At 42.6% G+C, this 18,605-nt stretch overlaps 1 protein-coding gene across 1 annotated transcript in view; it reads left to right on the top strand.

Moving 5' to 3' along the window:
- Window positions 1–15,045, top strand: part of LOC118416657 (collagen alpha-1(XII) chain-like) — a 15,905-nt gene extending 860 nt beyond the window's left edge. Inside the window, exons 4-9 of the mRNA XM_035821832.1 lie at window positions 2,031–2,209; window positions 3,284–3,442; window positions 3,950–4,003; window positions 12,315–12,510; window positions 12,747–12,875; window positions 14,068–15,045. Coding sequence (XP_035677725.1) covers window positions 2,042–2,209; window positions 3,284–3,442; window positions 3,950–4,003; window positions 12,315–12,510; window positions 12,747–12,875; window positions 14,068–14,072 — 711 coding nt within the window. The 5' untranslated portion in view covers window positions 2,031–2,041 and the 3' untranslated portion in view covers window positions 14,073–15,045. The remainder of the gene's footprint in view (window positions 1–2,030; window positions 2,210–3,283; window positions 3,443–3,949; window positions 4,004–12,314; window positions 12,511–12,746; window positions 12,876–14,067) is intronic.
- The last annotated feature ends 3,560 nt before the right edge of the window (window positions 15,046–18,605 follow it).

Here is an 18,605-nt window from a genome sequence, read left to right as displayed (position 1 = left end):
ATCCGGAGACCTTTACCTGTCTAACTACTACTGTTATGTCCCCACACGAACCCCTACTGGTCCGGGTCTGGAGACTGCCTTACCTTTTTAACTACTACTGATATGTCTCCACAGACCGCTACTGACCGTTCGGAGACTCTTACCTGCCTAACTACCACTGTTATGTATCCACGGAAAGTTAAACCTTCTGTCCATCCGGAGACCCTTACCTGCTTATTAATTATATATCTACTATTCTTATATCTACACAGTCAAAGAACCCTACTGTCCATCAAGAGACCCTTACCTGCCTAACTACTATTGTTTTGTCTCAACAGACCCCTACTGTCCATCTGGAGACTGTTACCTGCCTAACTACTACTGTTACATCTCCAAAGAACCCTACTGTCCATCCAGAGACCCTTACCTGCCTAAGTACTACTTTTATGTCTCCACAGAACCCTACTGTCCATCCAGAGACCCTTACCTGCCTAACTACTATTGTTTTGTCTCAACAGACCCCTACTGTCCATCTGGAGACTGTTACCTGCCTAACTACTACTGTTACATCTCCAAAGAACCCTACTGTCCATCCAGAGACCCTTACCTGCCTAAGTACTACTTTTATGTCTCCACAGAACCCTACTGTCCATCCAGAGACCCTTACCTGCCTAACTACTATTGTTTTGTCTCAACAGACCCCTACTGTCCATCTGGAGACTGTTACCTGCCTAACTACTACTGTTACATCTCCAAAGAACCCTACTGTCCATTAGGAGGCCCTTACCTGCCTAAGTACTACTTTTATGTCTCCACAGAACCCTACTGTCCATCCAGAGACCTTTATCTGCCTAACTACTATTGTTTTGTCTCAACAGACCCCCTACTGTCCATCTGGAGACTGTTACCTGCCTAACTACTACTATTATGTCTCCACATAACCTACTGTCTGTCGGAAGACACTTACCTGCCTAACTACTACTGTTATGTCTTCACAGACCCATACTGCCCGTTCGTAGACGTTTTCCTGCCTAACTACTACTGTTATGTCTTCACAGACCCATACTGTGCGTCCGGAGACCTGTTCCTGCCTAACTACCACTGTTATGTCCCACAGAGCCCTACTGTCCGTCCGGAGACCTTTTCCTGCCTAAATACTACTGTTATGTCTCCACATAACCCTACTGTCCATCCGGAGACCCTTTTCTGCCTAACTACCACAGTCTCCACAGACCCCTACTGTCCATTCTGAGACCCTTTTCTGCCTAACTACTACTGCGGACGGGGTGGCCAGCGCTGCCCTCGAGGCTACTACTGTGAGATCGAAGCTGATCGCTGGGCTGTGTGTTGTCCTTCAGAAGGTAACATCGCTACTTACACATCACTTAAACATCATAACTTGTCCTGCACTCTGCTTAGTAAAGATGGGTTGATAGTGGGACTTTATGAGCTGAGTGAGTACGAAGGCCAAGTCAGAATTCTAGGACGTGTTTTCGTCTATATAGATAGCTAGATTTAGATAGATAGCTAGAGAGAGAGAGTGAGAGAGAGAGAGAGAGAGAGAGAAATAGATATAGATGGATAGATATATAGCTATAGATATATAGATAGATGCATAAATATGGATAGAACAATAGACCGATAGATACATATAGATAAATGAAAATAGACAGATAGACGAATAGATAGATATAGTCAGTCAGTCTATTCAAACAACAACGTAAACTACGCGAAAGGTACTTTTCTGCTGTAAAAATCTGCTGCTAGTCACAGATCAATCTGGTCAATTTTTTACGTATAAAGCGAGTCTGAAAGTTCATACCGGAATATAAGAGGAAATGGGATTTGTTGAAGGGTGTAAACCCATGTAGGGCAGGGCTGAGTGCTGAAAGAGAATCCATTGTGATCCGTGATGGCATCCCTGATATTCACGAAAGAATAGAACAGATGTTTTGAGAATACTTTGTCATGAAATGATACATTGTATGAAAATCTAATTTCATCAAACAGATGTCCGATTAACACACACATATCTTATTTATTTTCTACAGTCGAACCGACCATGCCTCCTCCACCTCCTACTAGAGAGCCGAAAACGCCGGTCTGCTCCCTGGACCTGATCCTTGTGGTGGACCTGTCCTCCAGCATCTCCATGTCCACCTTCTTCAGCATCAAACGGTTCATCATAGACCTCATCTACTGCTTCATTGAGTTCTGTGTAGATGTCGAGGTGAGTCATGGAGCTGTGTGTGGATGTCGGGGTGAGTTATAGAGCTGTGTGTGGATGTCGGGGTGAGTCATAGAGCTGTGTGTGGATGTCGGGGTGAGTCATAGAGCTGTGTGTGGATGTCGGGGTGAGTCATAGAGCTGTGTGTGGATGTCGGGGTGAGTCATAGCCTCATCCTCTGCTCTATAGAGCTGTGTGTGGATGTCGGGGTGAGTCATAGCCTCATCCTCTGCTCCATAGAGCTGTGTTTGGATGTCGGGGTGAGTCATAGCCTCAACCTCTGCTCCATAGAGCTATGTGTGGATGTCGGGGTGAGTCATAGCCTCACCCAGTGCTCCATAGAGCTATGTGAGGATGTCGAGGTGAGTCATAAACCTCATCCTCTGCTTCATAGAGCTGTGTGTGGATGTCGGGGTGAGTCATAGACCTCGTTCAGTGCCTCATAGAGTTATGTGCAGATGTTGAGGTGAGTCTGGGATGGCAGTATTTCTTCAGAAGGTCATAACTGTTGCTCCTTCTCCTTATCTAGCAGCGGGCTGCCTCATCGGCCTCTCTTAGGTCGCTGTCCGAGCAGCTGGGTCGAGTTCACAGATTTGCTCCATTTGAACAAGTTGTCGACCTATTTTTTCACGAGGTAGCTGCTTTGGATTTACCTTTCCACATATAAGAAGTCCACTAGTAGATTTACCTTTCCACATATAAGAAGTCGACTGGTAGATTTCTTCATAGAAAAAGAGAGAGAGAAAGAGGCAGAGAGAGAGATACTGACTAAAAGAGAGAGTGAGTCAGAGAGGAGAGGGACAGAGAGGAGAGGGACAGAAAGGAGGAAGAACATAGGGAGGGGAGAGAAAGTGGAGGAGGGGCAGACAGAGGACAAGAGTGAGAGAAAGACAGAAAAAGGGGCAGAGAGAAGGAGGGGCATCGAGAGTGGAGGGAGGGACAGGCGAGGGTCAGGGATAAGGACAGAAGGAGAGAACAACACATAGAATCACACGCGCACCGACGGCTAGGTGAGGCTGAAGCCGTTTTCTCTTCAAAACAATTCAATATCGCTATTCTTGCCTAACTGCTCCGTAGATCGGAATCATCACGTACGACTGCGTCCTGACCTGGTACCTGCCTGTCTGCACCTACCCCATGGAGAACCCGACCCTGATTGACACCGTGAACTGTCTCATGTACGCGGCAGGGGGCGAGACCCACACCGGCGGGGCCCTCCGCTACATGGCCGATACGGTAGGGATTACACTTCCGGGCCTAGATTGCTTCAAGTCTGTATGTTTCTTTGTTCATATGTGTGTCCGTTTTTTAATAGTTTTGAGGTATCAACTTAGTCTGGTTGTGGTAAAAACTCATGCATTCTTCATATGCAATCCAACTTCAACATAGAGGGAGAAAAAGCAATCACTAGGCACGAGTGCCGGGTAGTAGAAATAGACTTTTAACAGGGAAAGACATTGCATCATCAATATTACATATTGATAATTGTTGTGATGTTACCAACACCTTGTCTGTATAATTCAGGGCTACAATTGAAAATGATATAGAAGATAATCTAAAACAGTATTTGACAGAGGTAGGAGATCTTTCAAATCTTATCAATTGTGATTCAGTTAGAACGTGTTTCAGTAATGATGTCAGCCTAAGAGTCTTTTAACAAAGTAGCTTAAGGCTGCTGCAAGGGTGTGAGGAAAAGTGTAAGAACAGCAGAATCATGTTCTGACGTTTGTTGTGTTCCCCCAGGCTGACTTCCGTGACGGTTTCCCCCGGGCTGCCGTGGTGATCACAGACGGACAGGTGAGAAACTTGGGCTTATTTTTGATGTAAAAACAAATTCAAAGTTGCACATAGGAGTTTTTTCCCCACCACTAGTTAATCTCACCTTGCTGACGTTCCGATGTCTGTCAGGCATCTTCCTCAGAGCTTGTAACTGGAGTTGTGCTTCTCGCCGCTATATGTAGCCGATGTAGGTACGCGTACCTTCGTTGGCTGACTTTGCTGTCTTGTCCGCTGTCTTGGTGTGCGAAAAGAAGAGATTTATTGCATTTGAAAGCTTTGGATTTTACACATGCTATGAATAAAAAAAAGGCATTATACCCCCTTTCCACTAGGACGACGTTCTCGCCGCACTCTCTCTGCGACATAGAAATTGACAGATCGCTCAACGAATTGTATAGAAAAGAAACGATTTTTTAAAAATGTTTTGTGTGTTTTGTAGCTCTCTCGGTCTCGCGATCACCTTTACATGCTGTATGATGAACCCAGTAGGAAATCATAGGTTACACATATCCTATTTAGGTAGCAATGAGAGCGCATCGTGATCGCCGTCTGGCGGAAATGGGGCCTTAGGCAACTCAATTACTTGCGGTTCAAGAAAAAGATTTATGAAATCAAGAAAAAGATTTTTGCCGAAACATTTTCAAGCCATGTATTTGAACCTGTGATTGCTGTCTAAATAAGATATAAGATGCTGTGATTTGTTTAAATCGAGCCACATTACAAATGTAATACATCATGTCATACTTTGCCTATAAGGTCATAATATGATATTGTTTGGTTTTTGTCAGCTATCAGTTGTGTTATTCCTTTATTTTATATGCTTTCGTGCGGATGCAAAAAGGAGATGGTTGTTTTATCGAATGCTTCTGTCTAAAAAGGACAAGACTTCTAGTTGTTAATTGTAATTGGCTTCCATCTAGACAAGGGGATACCCAAAATAGGTCACTAAGAAACAAAGACAAATTCTGTCACTTCCGGTGTAGAACTGCTCGTTTCGCTAATAGCACATTACCGTACTGTGTAAAGCCCCTGAACTAAGACGGGTAATTTGTGAACAGTAGTGAATCTTTCTTTGTGTAATAACTGACGAGTCATTGTAAACAAGCAGATGTTATTTTGTCACTCGATCCTTTTGATTGTGTTAACTAGTTAGAGGTTGAAATATTGACTGTAAAAAAACGACAATTCAGCCTTTTGTAAATCTACTGCAAGAGTTTTTAATGTCAATGGCAATAAACCATCTCTCTCTCTCTCTCTCTTTCTTGATAAGTTTAAACATTGCTCTTACACAAAAAGAAAGAAACTCACCATAAATGTTCCGTCAAACTCGTTGACCTTCTAGCTTTAGATGTATGATTCGCTTCACTAACGTCATCTGTAGAGACTGAATTGCATCTAAAATTGTTTACTTCGATGTCTACATTACATTAATGGACCTTAAATCTCCTTTCCGAACTTTGACATCTTGCAATATTTTATTTCGCCAGATGGTGTTAATCTTCGGTCCTCAAAATCGGTGTTTGCCATTAAGTACCGCCAATGCTCACTAGGCGGCGCCTCTGTACAAAGCAGGTGCTTGCTAGCAGATGCACCAGGGCTAGGGACCGGTCGGTCGTTTGTGTAGAAACGGAATTGTACGTGGTGTTCAGTTCTTGGGGAAATTTTTGCTGACAGTATGTGGGCTCATCTATTGTTATGTTAATTAGGATGTTAGGCTTGGTTCTATACCTATATATATGGTACTTGTGTTATATAGTGACTGCCGTTGACATACATTACATTGTGCCATATACAAAAGTCGTGCAATGAAGTTCTTCCATCTCAGCTCAGGCCTACGTTCTACCAGACTGTCTACGCTGGCTATAGGGAGAGCAATTTGTCAGGTAAGGGGAGTTTGGTCACCCGAGGGAAACATTTGCCAGCACAGGCGGGGAAAATGTTACCCTCCCGGGAAGTGACTCCCCCCTCCTACCCCCCCCCCCCACCCTTTGCCGTTGGGCAGTCCACTGCCTTCAAAGAAGAAGTCAAACCAAACATTGGTAAACGTAGTACTTTATACAGTGGATATAAGAAACTGGTGTACTGTATGACTTTACTCCTACATTAGGACTGTGTGTGCAAGTAGCACTCTGTATGATTTTTCACAAAAGACACACTGCATAAAGCTGATCACAGATAATTATTGCCTTATAGGCATGCAACTACTTACCACACACAAGGGTCCATTCGCATACCATACTTATGGAGGTATTTGTTAATTACTCCCATATCTATCAGCCACAGGGCGAACCCCTCCAAAAAAACACAATTATAATTACAAACTGTTTCTGCGCTAACAAAAACAAGTCAAGGTGTATCAATATATGTTTTCACTCCTGTGTAGCATAAAGTTTAATAGGCTAAGTAGTGCTTCGCTGAAGTTTAATATAAATGCCTTCAGTTTGAGACTGAGGTTTAGAAGATGTACAGTACTTTACTATTGGCACAACATACCGGCCCAGGATATGAGCAGACCCAGTCCTAACCTGCGGAGAGAAGAAAAACGTTCCGATTCGTTCTATCATATTTCATTGGACTTGTTACCTCTTGACTCAAGTTTCAGACACATCTTGGTCTGACCTGCGTGCGGAAATGAAGAAGTAAAGGAAAAACATCACACGGACGGACAATGGCGTGCCTTATAGGCCAACATCAACTACGCAGTTTGACTCGTGCCTAACGTATAGATAAGTTGTGCAAGGGTGTATCGGCCGGACTAGGTGTATGTGTTACGGTGTCTAACCCCAGTTTTGCCTAAATGTACCCTTGAGATTCAATTGTATGGTCCTTCCCAAACTGGATTACTGCGATGTTGTGTGGGGTAACTGTGGAAAATGCCTTTCAGATAAGCTACAAAAGCTACACAACCGGGCTGCTAGAATTACACTTGGTCTTTCATATGCGTCTCACATCGGTAGGAATGAACTCTCTAGTCTACACTGGAATACTCTGGAAACTAGAAGAAATGATCACCTGTTGCATACAGTCTACAAGTCTGTTAACCAACTACTGCTAGAATATCTCAATGTATTCCATATGGTATCAGAGACTCACAGTTACCCTACTCGTCATAGTTTAAGCCAATCAATACAGCTGCCACAAGTTCACTGGGAATGTAGAAGGTGTAAGTTTAGCCACAGAGGCGTTTGTCAGTGGAAGCACCTTCCAATGACATTAAAAAAACGGCTCCAAACATTGCAACATTTAAGCGTATGATATCGATGAAGCTGAGAGCCGACCTCTGACCTCACGACCGGACTGCATTATAAATATGGATAACCACGGCCCCACTGTAAAGCAGTGTGGTTACACTGAGATGACCTACCCTGGCTAAAGAAAACAGAATAAAGTTCTATTCGAAGTACGGCCTTTTGGGCCTGTCAATAAGGCTTTTCCCCCAGCTATTGCCAGGCTAACCCTGTCAAGATTTTTTCATTAAAAGTACTTCAATTTGGACGTTGTCTGATAATTACAGAAATTTTATCATTACTCTTGGCGTGAAATCACCCCAACCTCAACAAAAAAAAAGAATTTTTAAAGGTCAACGACTGACTGTTACCGTAGAAATATCGTTTCATTTTACCAACACTTATTTTACCAACATCTTTCCAATGATAACTTTTTGATTTTGAAATTTAACTTTCTCACCATAAAGTATCGGGCTTTACCGAAGCAACAACACCCTCCTTTTTAACCTTTCTATTCACATTCATCTAACGAGGATTGTAGCATTGCTTACATAGGTCTTTTCTTGTGACATATGAACAAATAAAGACGCGCATGCAAGATTACGAACACAGATAACAAAAGGTGATAATAACGACATTTACAACTAAATAGGACAGGGTCTCAAGTCATATATAGGATTATATAGGATGTTAAGCTATATATTTGGTACTTTGTATATAATTTCCAAGCAGATTCCTCCGTGGCAAGACAGTAACATAAGCTGGGGAAGGACTTTAGCCGGCAGAGAATTAAAATTGGCCACTCTGCCGGCTTAAGTCCTTTCCCCAGCTTCAGTTACTGCTGCCACGGAGGAATCTGCTTGGAGATTACTTTGTATAATAGTTCTTGCAATACGTTGTACTATGTACAAATGCCGTTCAAGAAGTTCTTCTATCTCAGTCCACTGTGGGAGTGCGTTTAGATACGTTCTACCAGACTGTTTACGAAACCAAAAACGTTCCGATTCTTTCTACCAATTTATTGGACTAATGTTACATCTTGACTCAAGTTTCAGACACATCTCGGTCTGACCTGCGTGCGGGAATTAAGAAATAAAGGAGAAATATCACACAGGTGGACAGGGATACACATAACAATACGACAAATATGCCTTAGGCTGTGCAATTTTGTGGATTGTCTAACCATATCTGTAAACCACAAGGGAACCCAGAAAGACATAATGATTACAGACTACTTCTGTGCTCTGTGCTAGGTGTGAAAACAATCCAGGGAACACAGAAGCAGCCTGTAATTATTGTGTTTTTCTGGGGTCGCCCTGGCCTGTGGAAGACAGATATGGTTGGACAATGCACAAACAAAACAAAAACTTTACGACTCATCCTACAATATTTTATTGGACTTGTTACCTCTTGACTCAAGTTTCAGACACATCTCGGTCTGACCTTCGTGCGGAATTGAAGAAATAAAGGAGAAATATCACACAGACGTACAGGGATATACATTAACAACACAACAAGTATGCCTTAGGCTGTGCAATTTTGTGAATTATCTAACCGTATCTGTAAGCCACAAGGGAACCCAGAAAGACATATTGATTACAGACTCAGCTTCTGTGCTCTGTGCTAGGTGTGAAAACAAACCAGGGAGCACAGAACCAGCCTGTAATTATTGTGTTTTTCTGGGGTCGCCCTGATGGCAGACAGATATGGTTGGACAATTCACAAACAAAAACAAAAACGTTCCGACTCATTCTACAATATTTCATTGGACTTGTTACCTCTTGACTCAAGTTTCAAACACATCTCGGTCTGACCTGCGTGCGGAAATTAAGAAATAAAGGAGAAATATCACACAGACGGACAGGGGTACACAGAACAATATAACAAGTATGCCTTAGGCTGTTCAATTTTGTGGATTGTCTAACCAAGGAGGTTGAACCTCCTTGGTCTAACCATATCTGTAAACCACAAGGGAACCCAGAAAGACATAATGATTACAGACTGCTTCTGTGCTCTGTGCTAGGTGTGAAAACAAACCAGGGAGCACAAAAGCAACCTGTAATTATTGTGTTTTTCTGGGGTCGCCCTGTGGAAGACAGATATGGTTGGACAATGCACAAACAAAAACAAAAACGTTACGACTCATTCTACAATATTTTATTGGACTTGTTACCTCTTGACTCAAGTTTCAGACACATCTCGGTCTGACCTTCGTGCGGAATTGAAGAAATAAAGGAGAAATATCACACAGGTGGACAGGGATACACATAACAATACGACAAATTTGCCTTAGGCTGTGCAATTTTGTGGATTGTCTAACCGTACCTGTAAACCACAAGGGAACCCAGAAAGACATAATGATTTATAACAGACTGCTTCTGTGCTCTGTGCTAGGTGTGAAAACAATCCAGGGAACACAGAAGCAGCTTGTAATTATTGTGTTTTTCTGGGGTCGCCCTGGCCTGTGGAAGACAGATATGGTTGGACAATGCACAAACAAAAACAAAAACGTTACGACTCATTCTACAATATTTTATTGGACTTGTTACCTCTTGACTCAAGTTTCAGACACATCTCGGTCTGACCTTCGTGCGGAATTGAAGAAATAAAGGAGAAATATCACACAGACGGACAGGGATATACATTAACAACACAACAAGTATGCCTTAGGCTGTGCAATTTTGTGAATTATCTAACCGTATCTGTAAACCACAAGGGAACCCAGAAAGACATAATGATTACAGACTGCTTCTGTGCTCTGTGCTAGGTGTGAAAACAATCCAGGGAACACAGAACCAGCCTGTAATTATTGTGTTTTTCTGGGGTCGCCCTGGCCTGTGGAAGACAGATATGGTTGGACAATGCACAAACAAAAACAAAAACGTTACGACTCATTCTACAATATTTTATTGGACTTGTTACCTCTTGACTCAAGTTTCAGACACATCTCGGTCTGACCTTCGTGCGGAATTGAAGAAATAAAGGAGAAATATCACACAGACGGACAGGGATATACATTAACAACACAACAAGTATGCCTTAGGCTGTGCAATTTTGTGAATTATCTAACCGTATCTGTAAACCACAAGGGAACCCAGAAAGAATAATGATTACAGACTGCTTCTGTGCTCTGTGCTAGGTGTGAAAACAAACCAGGGAGCACAAAAGCAACCTGTAATTATTGTGTTTTTCTGGGGTCGCCCTGTGGAAGACAGATATGGTTGGACAATGCACAAACAAAAACAAAAACGTTACGACTCATTCTACAATATTTTATTGGACTTGTTACCTCTTGACTCAAGTTTCAGACACATCTCGGTCTGACCTTCGTGCGGAATTGAAGAAATAAAGGAGAAATATCACACAGACGGACAGGGATATACATTAACAACACAACAAGTATGCCTTAGGCTGTGCAATTTTGTGAATTATCTAACCGTATCTGTAAACCACAAGGGAACCCAGAAAGACATAATGATTACAGACTGCTTCTGTGCTCTGTGCTAGGTGTGAAAACAAACCAGGGAGCACAAAAGCAACCTGTAATTATTGTGTTTTTCTGGGGTCGCCCTGTGGCAGACAGATATGGTTGGACAATTCACAAACAAAAACAAAAACGTTCCGACTCATTCTACAATATTTCATTGGACTTGTTACCTCTTGACTCAAGTTTCAAACACATCTCGGTCTGACCTGCGTGCGGAAATTAAGAAATAAAGGAGAAATATCACACAGACGGACAGGGGTACACAGAACAATATAACAAGTATGCCTTAGGCTGTGCAATTTTGTGGATTGTCTAACCATATCTGTAAACCACAAGGGAACCCAGAAAGATATAATGATTACAGACTGCTTCTGTACGCTGTGCGAGCTGTGAAAACAAACCAGGGAGCACAAAAGCAGCCTGTAATTATTGTGTTTTTCTGGGGTCGCCCTGTGGCAGACAGATATGGTTAGACACTTCAAAAAATTGCAAGTGTATCATTAAGTCTCAGTGTAACACATTTAGATCCCTTTAAAGATTCCTTTCCGTTCCCCAATTTTATCAACTCTCGGCTAGTCCCAATATAAATGCCAGGTGTTTTATTTACTGAAAACAATAGAACATACTTGTTACCATGCAATCATTATTTTCTTCCTAAAATGTTTGGATGACAATCTCATCATATCAATCCACGTTTTCCTTGCGTAGGGATGAGGTATGTATAATCTTGTTATTACTTGCCAACTCCAGAACAGAATAGATTGAACTTACACAAAGTTACTTCGCAGAGCACAGAACATATCTTTGACTCTTGCCACACTTAAAACAATTTATGGATTTCTTCCACAGCTATATATATATATATCTCAGAAGCTGACTAAACGAAGGGTAAAATTTGCGGGAAATTTTTCGAGCTAAACAGGAAATAGTTTTTACCTCCATGAAATGTCATGGAATGGAGGTTATATTTTCTGTTATGTGTCTCTGTCTGTGTAGATGATTACTCAAGAACGGCTGGATGGATTGGTTTCATACTTGTTGTGTTGGTGGGGTGTGATGAAAGCTCGAATCAATGAGATTTTGGGAGCCGTATCTGTCGTTATAATCGATGTAATAATATCAGAAATCACCCCTATATTTGAGATATATTGGTACAGGCATCGTGCTTTATGTGTTTGTTAATGGGCTTAACTCCAAGCAGATGGTGAGGTGACAGCTGTTAGCAGACGGGGTTGGCGCCAAGTATTCATCTTACAGTTGGTGTAGGGCTGTCAGAGGAAAGTGTGCATCTCGTTTTTGTACCGTGTGAACAGTTGGTGGAAAATCATGATGGCACTTTTGCGGCGGGGACGCAATCCCAAGCGTGTCTGATTCATAGTAGTAGAAGTCCAATGTGTTCTGCTAATGCAAAGGTCAGCAATCATTCTTTCTTCATCTCTCTCCACTGCGTCTTATTCATCTCCAGCTTCCTAATTTATACCCGCACCTGTATCACTGAGGTTACAATAACCTACACACTTGTTTTTAAGTCAGTTTTCAAGTCTTTAGTAAAGTCAAAACTACAAATTTATACAGTCAACTGAAGAGCTAAAAGAAAATGTACTTGTACCACCAGTCTGACGACGACTACACGGCGGAGGTTGCAGCTGCCCGGAGCGCGGGAATCGGCCTGTGGGGTGTGGCTGCCGGACACCCGCTCGTGCTCAACCCCGCGGCGCTGGCGGACATCGCCGGCGGCTCCGACAGGGTCTTCGGCACCCGGTTCCCGGCTGCCTGCAAACTCGCCCGGCGCGTCTTAGCTGAGCATTGCGGTGCGTATTATTCAAACGGTATTATGGCACTTTAGCAATAGAAACTCTTTCCCTGTTTTCAATACAACACATACAAAGGGAGAAGTACACTAGGTGAAAATATTACATGCGCATCTAAGGCCCATTTTCACTGGACTTCGAGTACGTTTTTGGTCCAACATGGACAACAGTTATCTGTAACTGTAAACGCGTGTGTGAGACCAGGCTGTGTTCTAACCTTTACCCTTGCTGTGCAGGTCAGTGCCCTGATGTAACCGGCCAGGTGGGCATCTGTATGGAGATGTGTAGCAACGACTCCGACTGTCGAGCTGGACAACTCTGCTGCTCTAATGGCTGTGGACACACCTGCCAAGACCCAGACTTCGGTAAGTCTTGTCATGGTAACACCTTAGAACACACCTGACAAGACCCAGACTTCGGTAAGTCTTGTCATGGTAACACCCAGTATTCGGTAAGTCCTGTCATGGTAACACCTTAGAACACACCTGACAAGACCCAGTCTTCGGTAAGTCCTGTCATGGTAACACCTTAGAACACACCTGACAAGACCCAGTATTCGGTAAGTTTTGTCATGGTAACACCTTAGAACACACCTGCCAAGACCCAGTCTTCGGTAAGTCTTGTCATGGTAACACCTTAGCACACCTGCCAAGACCCAGTCTTCGGTAAGTCTTGTCTTACACCTTCGAACACACATGCCAAGACTCAGTCTTCGGTAAGTCTTGTCTTACACCTTAGAACACACCTGCCAAGACTCAGTCTTCGGTAAGTCTTGTCTTACACCTTAGAACACACTTGCCAAGACCCTGTCTTCGGTAAGTCTTGCCTTACATCTTAGAACACATCTGCCAAGACCGTGTCTTCGGTAAGCCTTATCATGGTAACACCTTAGAACACACCTGCCAAGACGCTGTCGTCGGTAAGTCTTGTCTTACATCTTAGAACACACCTGCCAAGACCCCGTCTTAGGTAAGTCTTATCATGGTTAAACCTTAGAACACACCTACCAAGACGCTGTTTTCGGTAAGTCTTGCCTTAGTCACATCTTCACAAAATTCCCAAGACGCTGTCTTCAGTTTGTTTGTCTGTTTGTTTATTCTGTAAGTCTTGCCTTAGTCACATCCCAAGAACGCACTTCCCAAGAAATGTCTCCAGTTAGACAAATAGAATATTACTTTATAGTTTACTGCAAACTCTTGTCAAAGGGCTAATTGCAGGTAACATTTGAGTTGACGGTCAAATAGTTTAAAAAGCAGATTTTTACTATTATATGATCTAAAATCTAATACAGATTCCAAGCTATTGGGATCGCCTTCTTTCAACTTAATTCATTTCTGTGCAATAGCAATGCAGCGTTTCGGTATTCTAGATATGGAAGAGGAGAAATATAGTGTCGACTATGTCAAAGGAAAGATGTACATGGAAGTAGAATGCACGAATCCATTGCTGTCTTGTCTCCTTTTCAGGTGTTCTGAAACATTTATGAGAATCAGTCATGTGGGACTGGTTATTGGGACAAATTTGCTTAACAAAGCTCGTTCCCATCCCCCTCTGCAGGCTGAAGACGGGCTGTCGTGAACCCGGCTGATGCTGAAAACCGCGACTTGAAATAACGGAGACTGGCGTCTCAAAGCAGATGTGTGGAGAAAAGGCTGAACTGCCCTTTAGTGTTGACAGGAGGGTAGTGTGTGGGAGAACTTGAGTCAGGCAGAAAACAGCCTTCCCCCTACATTTGCTTGAGGATTACATTTTCGAATAATTCTTTTTTTTTCAAGTATTTTTTCAACCCTTCCATTCTTTACTAGGAGTACGAAACTCGCGAATGCTTGGCTGATGCCAAAATATAAACATACAACAGCCTGAAAAAACATGGCACGACTAAACATTGCCAATCTGAAAATTAGAATGCAAAATAGATCCAAATTACACCAAATGTCAAATACTTGGTAGATATATTTACATTGTGTACTCACATTCCCCTTGTCTTTACATTGACTGGCGCATCCGTAATGCCCCCCTCACATTAGGCGAACATCGATCGGACGACGAGTGTGCGAGCTCTAAATTACTAGGAGGCATGACGCTGACGGGGAGGGGGGAACTCTGCCATTTCTTCGTCGGCATCAGCGTCATGCCTCCTCGTAATTTAGAGCTCGCAGACTCGTCGTCCGATCTGTTTTTGCCTAATGTGAGGGGGGTATAAAGAATATTACGGTATTTAGTTATGAATGAGCGAGTGACAGTATTTATTATTTAAGATAACAGCTTTAAAAATACTACTCTCCATCTTGAATTTTCTGTTACAAAATACTACTGCTTTAAAACTAGTTCTAAATTACTTATACTAATCGCTTATACTAATGACTATTACTTATTATGGATAAGCAATTATGAATTACTAATACTGATTACTAGTACTCAATTATTGCTATTTAAAGACCAGTGCTTAAACACTAGTTAAGATAGTGTCTGCAGATTCCCAATTTAAAGTTTATGTGACCAAGAAATATGAAATAAAAGGTGGAAGCCAACGTACACTTGTGATTGTTTGGTCTTGTTGACTGCTTGTAATAGTCACTATTGTAACTAAGCTTGGCCCCGACCTCCTTACAGCGTGCTCAATGATTAAACTGACTTTAATCCAACCAATCTGTATGGTGTGCAATACATCATTTGGCCGCATGAGGGCTTTTTGCGTCTGGGATCAATATGAATCCGTGCTATTGGGTCATTGCAATTTGAAACTGGATAGCTATCGTTAAAACCTTTGGATTTGGGAGACATCATTTTATTGCGTAACGAAGAAGTGTGCTTGCGGTAAAAAGGAAAGCATCCTCAAATATCTTTTGCGGGCATAAAAGTTTGATATTTTAGCACTTAATCCAATGCTGACCTCTGACCTCACGACCGGACTGCATTATGATTATGGATAACGGTCTTTTGTGTATATTATTTGTATGTTATGTATTGTCTTGAAAAGTAAAGAGATAAAGGTAGATAATATGATTTGATAACAATTACCCCCCCCCCCCTTAGCAACGCCATAACAACTGCAACATCTGGGTACTGCCAGTATTGGGGCAGGAGGTAGCCCTCAGGTGAAGACTGAGGGTAAAAAGCGTAGCCGAAAACGTCACACTTTAAAACGTCATGATTGTCGTGAAGGTAAAGTTTAGAGCTGTAAAGTAAAATTCAATTGGAGCGTCAACGACCCCCCCCCCCCGCTACTATAACATCCGGGTCTTTACAGTGCCACCATTAGAGGTAGCAGAACAAAGTATTAATGGGCGAACCCCGGGGTGTATGACGCGGGTACATATAATAGTACGGATAAACTTGTTGAAGGAGAGGTACAAAGCCTTATTTGAGGGGCAGCCAGATATAACCTGTGCTGCGTGGTCACGGAAGGTGTCGACTCTGAGACTGCATGATTTGGATTGTAAAAGTTTTCTATTTCGTGTATAAATGCGCCCCATTACGCAACTGCCCTTCTAGTGTGAGCCGGCTGCAGTTCTGTGACCTCCGCAGATGGGCATTTCAACGAGGGCGTGAGAAGACGATACGCCGACAGGATTTTTTTTGTTTTTTAATATTTTGTGGCTTGTACCTTCAACTCAAACATATCCGCTTTTGGTATTCCAAAAGTGCACCCTACTTTATTTTTCGATGCGTCGAAGCAAGTCACCTTGTGGCCTTTAACTATAGAAATCCCCATAGGCAGAAAACTGTGTTCTGCTACCTCAAAGATTGGGTAGACTTTACAAACACTGATTACCCACATAGTATAGCAGTATGAGCGCTACTAGTATGCCTGTAGTAAGATGCAGAAAACCGATTCTGGTATTTGTACCGCTGACATGAAGGATTCTTTTCAGGTTTTTTTTTGTGTGCATTCAACTTGAATTTCAAAATGACCTTCCCTCTCACTGGACAAAGTTTCGCAAACTTCGGAACAGGCTGAAAAACGTCCTTTCAGCCAACAGGCTGAAAAACGTCCTTTCAGCCAAATACAAGAAGTACCTGGAGAGCCTGTCGTCCACTCTTCATGAGTCGCCTAAGAGTTTTTGGGCTTTTGTTCGGGCAAAGTCCAAATCCAAGTCCCTTCCATCAGTGGTACAACTAGACGGCCTTATTGCACAGTGTCCAATAGATAAGGCATCTATGTTCAATGATTACTTCTTCTCCACATTTACAAAGCCAGATATGGACACTGTAAACCCTGTTATAGACATTGTAAGCGATGATGCTCTGTGAAACTTACAGTTTTCTGTAGATTCCTCTTGATCCAAATAAGGCTGTAGGTCCAGATGCTATGTCTCCTCATGTCTTGAAGAGATGTGCGGACGTTATCGCACCATCCCTGACTCTACTATTTAATAAATCTTTGGCCTTAGGTAAGTTCCCCTCACATTGGAAAGACGCTCACGTCACTCCCATTCATGAGAAGGGAGACAAAGAGGTCGTTTCTAACTACAGGCCTGTGTCATTACTTTCCACTGTAAGTAAAGTCATGGAAATGTGCGTTCACGACAGCATTATTCCTAGGCCTCATGCGTCAATACACAATCTACAACATGGTTTCATGAAAGGCCGGTCAACCACCACCCAGCTTTTGGAAGTATACCATCAGGTCGGGTTAATTCTTGATAAAGGAGGCCAAGTAGACATGTTGTTTTTAGATTTTGCCAAGGCATTTGATTCAGTTCCACATGCTCTACTAGTCCATAAACTACAAATGTACGGTTTTAGTGGTAGTCTCTTGTCATGGATTGAGTCCTACCTGACAACCCGCCGCCAAAGAGTGGTGGTTGAAGGAAGTCGGTCTGATTGGCGTACCGTCACTTCCGGAGTCCCACAGGGCTCCATCCTAGGCCCACTGTTGTTCGTACTTTACATAAATGATCTACCTGACTCGGCTAGAAACTCTATGTCAGCACTTTTTGCAGATGATAGCAAATGTTTCAGAGAGATCCGTAGCACAAATGACTGTTCAAAACTACAACAGATATCTGTTCACTACATGACTGGAGCATAAAGTGGAAGTTGAGTTTCAACCTATCCAAATGCATAGTGTTAAGGTTTACACGTCGGTCTAAGTACCCCATCAGATTTGATTATCACATGTCAAGTTCAAACCTGACAAGTGGACAGCATGTCTGACCTTGGCACCACAGTAAAATCCAACCTTACATGGAATAGCCATGTCATAAGAACAGTGGCCAAAGCTAACCAAATGCTTGGGTTTATCAAGCGTTCCATAGGTTACAAGTCCAACACTGATATACGTAAGACATTATATTTGTCTCTTGTTAGAAGTGTTTTGGAATACTGTTCGTCAGTATGGAGCCCCACATCACGTAATCTCACATCCCTGATCGAGGGTGTACAGCGAAGGGCAACGAAGTACATCCTCGGGCCCTCCGCTGAACACCTGGACTACAAGTCTAGGCTATCTAGACTTGGCTTGTTACCACTTTCTTACCAAAGAGAGATGTCTGATGTTGTGGTATTCGTTAAGTCCCTTGCAAAGGTATATGATTCAGATCTAGCGAGGTTAGCTGCATTCCCTACAAGAACGCCACGTAGTTTAAGGGCACACATGTTAGTCCCTCAGAGAGAAAGATCTTTTTCATTTGCCTCCTCATTTATACCACGACTTATCACAATTTGAAACAAACTTCCCGTTGAAATCAGAGGGCTGGGAGCATCAGCCACAAGCCCGTTCAATGTGTCTGCCTTTAAACGAAATCTATCTACATTCATGCAAAACCGATTCCGACAAAACTTCAAGCTAGAGCAGGCTTGCACATGGTCACTAGCATGCTGTTGCGCCTCTTGCATTGCCACAAGGCCACGATAATTTTACTCTATATTATGACCACATGTATATCTATTTCATAAATTTGGACTCAATAATGTATGTGTGTTGTTAAGTTGATTTATCTTGATTTGAACGTTACATTGATTATGATATCTGTTCTTGTATTTTATGTATATTATGATTTGGTGTATCATTGTTATGTTTAAGGTATGGCGGCTTCGAAAAGGTGTCTTTTGACACCTGTTCCGCCATACCCTCCAGTGTGGAGAATCCT

Source organism: Branchiostoma floridae, chromosome 5, assembly GCF_000003815.2.
Source record: "Branchiostoma floridae strain S238N-H82 chromosome 5, Bfl_VNyyK, whole genome shotgun sequence".
NCBI lineage: Eukaryota > Metazoa > Chordata > Leptocardii > Amphioxiformes > Branchiostomatidae > Branchiostoma > Branchiostoma floridae.
The sequence above is the reverse complement of the archived record's forward strand: the minus strand, read 5'-3'. Positions and strand labels throughout refer to the sequence as shown.